This window comes from Manduca sexta, unplaced genomic scaffold, assembly GCF_014839805.1.
Source record: "Manduca sexta isolate Smith_Timp_Sample1 unplaced genomic scaffold, JHU_Msex_v1.0 HiC_scaffold_1158, whole genome shotgun sequence".
Taxonomy (NCBI): Eukaryota; Metazoa; Arthropoda; class Insecta; order Lepidoptera; family Sphingidae; genus Manduca; species Manduca sexta.
The window spans coordinates 1-9,013 of NW_023591995.1; the positions used below are offsets into that span (position 1 = coordinate 1).

Consider the following 9,013-nt stretch of genomic DNA (forward strand, 5'->3'; position numbering starts at 1 on the left):
GCCATAAATTAACAATTGTGCCGATATATTTTATAGCTAAGTTTTTTTTTTATTGCCTTGAATGACGAGACGAGCTCGCCGTTCGCCTGGTGGGAAGCGATATGGTCGCCCATAAGCAGTACAAATACCATCCAACATCTTGAACTACACAGTATTGTTTGGCAATCCACTGAACTCGCCATCCTGAGACGTGAGATGTTAAGTCTCATTATGTCCAATAGTTACACTGGCTACAATGTCCTTCAAACCGGAACACAACAGTGACTACACACTGCTACCTGGCGGCAGAAATAGATATTGCGGTGGTACCTACCCAGGCGGACTCTCACATATGAGAGACCTACCACCAGTATGTAACGTAAAATTAGTGATATACATATATGGTGTGATATTCACTCCAGGTGCCAGCGGGAGTGGAGACGGTGCCCCCTGCTGCTGCTCCACGGCTGGCCCGGCTCCGTGCGCGAGTTCTACGAGGCGATACCAATCCTCACCGCCGTCAGCAAGGACAGGAACTTCGCCTTGGAACTCATCGTGCCCAGTCTACCTGGATACGGATTCTCTGATGTGAGATTATATTTTTTTTTATTATACCATCTTAAAAGATTTGTCGCTTTTGTGCGAGTATTAGACGAGTAGAACATTATTCTGATGGTAAACACCGCGTCAGTACATCAATATGCCCAGAACCTTAAATTTTCAAATAGGTAGTTGGAGAAGAAAGGTCTTGGCCGAATGTTGATGAAAGGGAGAACCATGCATTATTGTCTACTATTTTAACCAATATGAAAAAGTTCATCTCAATTAATATATTTTACAGGCAGCTGTACGCCCAGGTCTTGGGGCTGCTCAGATTGCCGTAGTCTGCAGAAACCTTATGCAGCGTCTTGGATTCAAGCGGTATTACGTGCAAGGGGGCGACTGGGGTTCCGCCATTGGAAGCATCATGGCCACTATCTTCCCTCAGGTAACTCTAGATAAATCCTTCAAAACTATTTCATGGCATGAAGCTGAAACTAAAAGTGGAGTTTACATACTTTAACAGTCATTTGTACTTCCAATTAACCTTAATGAACTATTCGTATTTTTTAAGTTATTTGAATTTGTTTTTTAAAGAGTAAGTGCCTGTTTAGAGTACAAATAATTTCAAATATTTTATCTTCATTGAGGTATTCTTGGTGTGGACTTCATTCTTTCTACTAATTTAATACTTCAAGAAGAGAGATCAAACAACTTAAGGGACGTGATAGAAATCAAAATTATTGAAGCTTAATTTAAATGTCTAATCAAAATAATATTATTTGCATCAGTTGTAGCTGTTGAAACCAGTGAGATTGTAACTTAGCTTATTAAGAATATCGAAAATTTCTAAATAACAACAAATTCGACAGGAGTATTTTTGCGGGGATTACCATAACAACGCAGTAGATCAAGAGGGACCGTTGATTATGGCATCACCGACTTTAGGTCCCAATAATAAGGATACGAAATACCAAGAATATGGAATATCTATCACCTTAAGAAAGCCAATAATTTCACTGTATAATCTTTACGTCTCATTGCAGGAAGTCCTGGGCTTCCACGCCAACGTTGCCTTCATTATGAGCTCTACAGTAACATTCTTGGAACTCCTGGGCTCCGTATTTCCTTCACTGATCGTCGAATCTAAATACGCAGACAGAATGTATCCCCTGGGGTCTATGTATGCTTACCTTCTTGAGGAGACAGGGTACATGCATATTCAATCCACCAAACCTGACACAGTCGGTAAGTTTAAAGATTTTAATGGTTTATTAAGTGACATCTTTTCGGTATGCGAGGGTAGACTGACTTTATGAATGTCACGGATATCCGCTGGATGCAAAAAGCTTTTGATAGAACCATCTGGAAATCTTTATGAAAGGCCAATCTGTAGTAGTGGCATGTCATGATAACTTGTCCAATAGACTATCAGAATGTCAAGCGCAGTCCAAAGCCACAGTGTGCTTATTAATTAAATCTCCGAGGTAATATTGTTCCTGACATTACATAACCCGCTAAGACGAAATTTCGAATACTAGACCGACGAGTAATATTTTAAGTCTTCGAAAATTTTACTCACCATATTGGTATCGACATCTGGTGATCAAATAACAATTTATAACAGTGATTTTACTTTCCAGGTATCGCTTTAACAGACTCGCCAACTGGTCTACTCGCCTACATCCTGGAGAAGTTCTCCACTTGGACCAACAAAGACTTCCGCTCCAAAGAGGACGGCAACCTCGGTTTTAGATGGACTAAAGACCAGCTCCTGGATAATCTGATGTTCTACTGGACTACTAAATCGATTACAACCTCCATGAGGCTGTACTCTGAAACCTTGAACTCTAAGCACTTTGCTTTGCAGTTAGATGAGTGAGTTGCATATTTATTGAGGAACTCTTATTTCTTTCAAGGTCTTTAGTTTTAAGATTACTTTGGAGTATAGATGGCCTCGTGTATGCAGAAGCTATGTGAGCAGGTTTAGCAGGTTTGTTTATTTCCAACACCAGATAGTAGTGTGAGACCATGTTATGCTAGTGAATCATACCAATTGCGTGCACACATACACAACATCACGCATTTATCCCCGAAGGAGTATGCAAAGGCGCAATCAGGGCACCCACTTTCGCCAAGTGTGTTCCGTCTCATGTTCTGATAGGAGACGAGTCTATCGCCATATCGGGCACAAAATTCAGACACCGGGCTGATACTGAGCAGAAAATCTCAAATATCACTTTGCTCGACCCGGGATTCCGAACCCAGGACCTCAGAACGCTATCGTATCACGCATGCAGTACTACTACGCCTCCTCCAGTCCTCGGTAATTTTGAGTAATCATTAACAATAGGCATGATGACAGATTTTTAAAACCTATTTTATAATATTCGGAAATATTTATTAACTAGCTTCCGCTCGCAGCTTCGCCCGCGTGGATTTCGGGCTTCAAAATGGAGCCGGTCGCGAACGTTCGAGAATGTTTGTTTTACGAAGCTACTCGCTAAGTGATTCGCTAGCCTCTAGGTGCCAAGCAAGCCGCCTGCCTGTGCGTTCGCGACCTTATATATATATATACAAAAATAATCCTTATAGCATGATTTAGTATTCACGCATGATGGCTTATTATTAGCGTATTTCATGTATAACTTTGGTGTTTCTATACCGATTTCTGTGATTCTTTTTTATGGAATATTTAATAATGGTAACTGTTTTAATTAGGGATGACTGAGAGTGTTATAAACGTAAGAGTAGACAAATATAATGAGAAAGCTTCGAACTGCTAAGCTATCGGGAGTTACACGTGTTATTGTGAGTCAACCATAAAAGATAGACATATGCTGTCGTGGGATATTTTTACATAATTTTAAGGAGAACATTTCCGTCATACATGATTTCTGTGTAGCTTTAACCATTAAGGTTGCACACGCGACGGAAGCTTAAAAATGGAGTAACTTCTCCCGTTTTCCCAACATTTCCCTTCACTGCTCTGCTCCTATTAATTGTAGCGTGATGAAAAGTATACTATAACCAGCACAGGAGTATGACAAATAATTGTACCAAGTTTCGTTAAAATCCGTCGAGTAGTTTTTGTTTCTATAACGGTTATACAGACAGACAGACAGACAGACAGACAGACAGACAGACAAACAATTTACAAATTGCATTTTTGGCATCAGTATCGATCCCTAATCACCCCCTGATAGTTATTTTGGAAATATATTTCATGTACAGAATTGACCTCTCTACAGATTTATTATAAGTATAGAAGAAGATTACAACGAATATCATATTTTTGCAAAAAATAAAGATTTTAGTATAACAAAAAAAAGCATTTTATTTTATAAGTTTAAAATTCGCGCTAAAACGCATTAAAGTGTCATGGCGTTTCCTTTGACGTCACGTTCGAGTAGTCGAGGTGTAAACACTATACATTTTTAACACAATTTAGTTATTTAGTGAGAAGAAAAATTAATTCCAAAACGTACAGGTAATGTGCGGTCCCTCAATGTATTAACACATCAATAAAAACACCTAACAAGTTATTTATTTTCGTTCCATACAATAAAACAACACGATCACAAGGTGATTTAAAAGGAATATTGCCCAGCATTCAGCTTTAGTTTTGTGAAGATCACTTTAACGTAAGCATTTACTAAAATCTTTGTTTGAAGTTAAAAACTTTCCAAGCATCAATAAGTCGATTCTAGGCAAATTTGCGATGTTTGCTTTTGTAAATCTTTTTATCGTGATTCACGTTAATTTACTTTTAATTTTACAACACACACAAAACAAACTTGTCGTTGTAAACAAACTTTAATCGTACTTAATTATAATAAGAGTTAACCAGTGCTGCAAACGAAACAAATCGTGGTATATATCTATAGGTAATGAGTAATCATATGTTTACTCGAACGTGACGTCATTTGCTCCGATTGGCATTCAGAATGTCATGGCGGATTGCATTATTTTGTAATTTTATTTTATCAAAATAATTATTAATCTCGTTCATAATAAAAAAATAAATACGAGTTTTGTAATCCCCTATTTAGGTTTCATTAAACAGATACAAAACTTAAGGGATTTTTATTTACTATCATCATGCCTATTCTTGGATTATTCTCTGTTCCACTACTAGTCATGAGATTTTCTGCAACTGATAGAATTTGGACCTTATAAGACCACACTGGCCATGTGTGACAGACGTCACAAACACATAAAGATAATTAACAAAGCATAAATAATTTATTTGCATTTTGAACATTAGACTTTCGCCTCCATATTCCGTTCCTTTAACTGGCTGTCGCTATATGAAATTTCCTATACCTGATTGAACTAGGCTAATATAACTCCTGCTGAATTCCAGGATCCCAACTCCAGTGCCAACATGGGTAATCCAAGCGAAGAACGAGATAGCGTACTTGCCGCCTCTCATGCTCAAGATGAAGTTCCCGAACCTGGTGGGAGAGCGTGCGGTAGACGACGGTGGACACTTCCTCGCCTTCGAGCTGCCGAAACTCTTCGCTGAAGACGTGTTGACAGCTATCCAGGAATTCAGGAACCTGAAGAGTGCTAAGACTGAATTCTAATTTTACTAATGACATAAATTATGATTACTATAATCCTCATTTTATTAACAATCAATTCATATTTCCTTCCCTTGCATCAATTTCGAGGTTGACGTCGAGTTGTGGAATAAAGTCAATTAAGTCGAAAGTAACATGGTTTTCTCACGTACTATGTAGTTGAAATCGCCGACCAGTTCCTCCTCATAGCACTCGCCCCTGAGGATGACCTACTTAATAGGTTGATATTGGTCGGCGATTCCGACGACATAGCACGTAAGTAAAACCGTGTTGCTTTCGACTAATTAAATGAGTCTCGCTTAAGTTTTAATAATATTAAAGTCAATTAACTTTCAAACTCTCTAAGATTTAGTTTGGGATACTAAAGACGTATTATGGTGCCACTGTTTAAGGATCTTGAATCATAGATTCTTGGTTATTAGGATTATGAGCCTCTAGCTGGTTGCTGACGGCCGTTACACTATGTTTTTGTTGGCTACTAATCAGTTCAGTAAAAATGATATCCAGTACACTTCTACCATTAGAATTTATGTCTAGGGTATACATAGGGATGTAGCTCAGTGGTAGAGCGTTCGCTTTGCATGTGAAAGGCCCCGGGTTCTATCCCCGGCATCTGCAAAATTCGAACTATTTAGAATTTTAAGTCTTTAAATGACTGTTTTAATTTTACTTCACGTTTTAAGTGCATCAACCTCAGTTTAGTTTCCTTACAAGAGCCATAGTCCAGCAAATTTAACTAAATAGAATATACTTAATATGTTTAAAGAAAATCGTATCGATTGTTTATTGTTTATGAATTATCGTTCGCTTTAACCGTGAAGGAAAACATCGTGATGAAAACTACATACCTTAGAATTCTCCATAAATAAATTTTGAAAGTATGGGATGTCTGCCAACCCACACTGGGCCAGCATGTTGGACTAAGAACTAATCTTCCTCAGTAGTAGAGGAGGCCCGTCCCCAACAGTGGGACAGTATAAAATACAAGGCTAATATTATTACATGCAAAGAAAAAATATACAATATTTTAAAATTTTATCTACCTCAAATAGCACGAAATCTATGCTGAAAAGAATATTGGCATTAGCTCCGTAAAATTGACATAATCACAGTCATCATTGTTTAATTTAAATGAATATAATATGTATTATAGTAGTCTACTGTACAATAATGAGGATGTATATTCGTTGCTTCCTTTGCTTATTATTGTGAAACAAAAAACAAGAAACAATATAAAATCTGTGTTCCATTTTTGAATTATGTGAGCTGGCGGCTAAAAGCAATATGGCGTGTGTCGATAAAACTAATAAATATTAAAATTATAACAAATTGTGTTACCATTAGGGTATCACTTACCCCAAATATTAGCGCCGACTCAAATAAAAGTGCAATAGACAAATAACTGGTTGGTGTCGATAAGCCATGGACGCGGGTCGGTCGCGTGCCGTTCCCTTCCCGCGGGAGAAAGTTATTGTATCACACCCTGATTCAGATTGAATTTGACACTTAATCTCAAAATCATGGGTTTGCACATGCGAAGTTGTGATTGTTTGGTAAGCGAATTTATATTAGTTTTAGAAAACAGTATCGTAATACAAAAATATTAAACTATATAATTAATTACCAATTGGTACTTAATAAGTCGCTGTCTTATTTGAAATGTTCGTATGACAAAATGTTACGTCCTTAAATATGAATACAAAAGAATATATTTACGGATAATATGCTAATATTCGCACTAGAGACGTGCAAATCTTGACAAGGAAAAATATGAAGTATTTTAATATGATGTTTTGCTATTTCACAGTAGATTGAGTTACCATCACATAAGCGCAATTTTTTTTGTATAAGCATCATTCCAATATCCGCTATATTATAATTATCTTAGACCTCTTTGTCGTATTATATCTCAATAATTTTATATGTATGAGAAGTACACGCTTATAAAAAGTTATAGGATATTTATATACCTACCTTATTAGCGTTTTTGTATCGCGCAGTTCGACCATCGCTTTGAGACCCCGGGTTCGTATCCTGTGTTTAAAAAATCATTTTTTACTGTTCAGTTTCAGCTTGGAGTCTGGAATTTGTGCCCGATATGGCGGTAGGCTCGCCCCCTATCATATAATGGGAAGGAACACGCATGGCGAAAAGTGGTTGCTCTTGGTGCAACTCTGCTTACCCCTAGCTAATGTCGTGATGTGTCTACAAATTCTGAGTTTTCATGAAAGCTATGGCGGTTGACTTTCTTAAGTGTTTTCTACAACGTCAAAGATATTTTAAAGGAGAAGTCAATAATTTATCCTCTGTTTTAATTTTGCTCATTAAATAACTATTTTTTTTTCATCCTTCCTTTAAAACGTGACTCTGAGTCGTATAAAATCACATACTGTACGTTATATCGCTTCCGCGCTCTTCCCCAATCTCCCATCCATTGAGCCGAAACATCGAGCTCTCGGCTATCGGCACACCACCAGCCGCCCTAACACGAGGGGCGTGGGCTCATAAAATAATTATACAATTAAACGTGAGAAGTACTTGATTTGCGGATTAGAGGGTGCAATTTATGATATTTGAAATAGTTTTATACTGGTGAGATCATTTTAGCCTTACTAAATAAACAATATTATACTTAAATTTCTAAAATATAAATTGTGAATGGCGGAAATTCTTGACTGTCTCGATAGCGTAGCTGTATGTCAGTACGTGTGCAGTGTTGATGGCTTGGATTCGATACCCAGGTCGGGTAATGTGGTATTGAATTTTCCTATTCAGTATAAGCCTGGAGTCAGAAATTTGCGCCAGATATGGTGAAAGGCATGGTTTTGCAATATGTTTCATTACTGCTCCGCTCCTATTGGTCATAGCGTGATGATATATAGCCTATAGCACTCCAACAACAAAGAGCTATCCAACACAAAAAATTCAGTTCGAAACGATAGTTCCTGAGATAAGCCATTACTGCTCCGCTCCTATTGGTCATAGCGTGATTATATAGTCATCGGGAATTAAGACGTGTGCGAAAGAACGAGATGAAACGATATCCCCACATCGCGCCCACTTCTGCACATTACAATATTTTAAATATGAATTACTCGCTCATTTTTAACCAATTTGTATGCAGTTTTCACAGCAGTGCTTCTTTTCGTATTATTAACCGTTAAATATAGAATAATGTACAAAATCAAGCATAGGCCGGTCCCCTATTGCAAATTGTTGTACATTTTAAGGACATAAGTGGGGGTTTGCTAACCGGAATGTATTTCGCTGCTTCCTACAATCTCACTGTCAGCATGAAACCAAATACCTACTTCCGATTATTTATATGGCAGTAATCTCGTAATGACAATTATTTCAACATAACTGAAGCATAACCGTTTCCGAAATTATTTTCCTTCGCCAAATAAGAGAATTCAAACACTATTATTTCGGTTGAAAACACTTATCACTTTTGAGATCAGATATAAAGTCTCATCATGATGAGCATAGTACACACACATACCACACGCATTTTCTTTGAAAGGGTAGGCAGAGGTGTTATCAGGGCACTCTCTTTTCTCTTGTGTATTGCGTCCCATGATGTGAGAGCGGGCTATGGACTGATAGTGAACAGAAACCCCCAAATATTACATTATAGTATTTGTTATTCAAATTTTTAGGTACTATATATGCCCACAGAGGCATTCTTGTCATTCTATGGAATCATTTTGACATTGCGTTAATAAATGAGACCACATATTGGTCCACCACCGTGAACAAACATCATCCATTGACATTTGACATAAAACTATTTTGCAGATTTTATATTACAAGTTTCTCCCGACGTTTCAGCAAAAAAAAGTATTAAAGAAAAACAAACAGATGTATAGTAAGGTATCTGAACTACACTATATTTCCTATTAGTATAC

General features: G+C 37.4%; 1 protein-coding gene and 1 non-coding gene across 2 annotated transcripts; both read left to right on the forward strand.

Moving 5' to 3' along the window:
- Positions 1–426: 426 nt before the first annotated feature.
- LOC119191188 (juvenile hormone epoxide hydrolase-like) lies at positions 427–5,141 on the forward strand (the record flags this gene model as incomplete). The annotated part of the gene is given in 5 exon segments (XM_037445082.1): positions 427–567; positions 821–967; positions 1,566–1,767; positions 2,163–2,397; positions 4,886–5,141. Coding segments are annotated over 5 exon segments (948 nt in total), but the record flags the coding sequence as incomplete, so codon positions are not given.
- A 511-nt stretch (positions 5,142–5,652) lies between these two features.
- Trnaa-ugc lies at positions 5,653–5,723 on the forward strand. Its single transcript has one exon. It is a non-coding gene; the product is annotated as a tRNA-Ala (tRNA).
- The last annotated feature ends 3,290 nt before the right edge of the window (positions 5,724–9,013 follow it).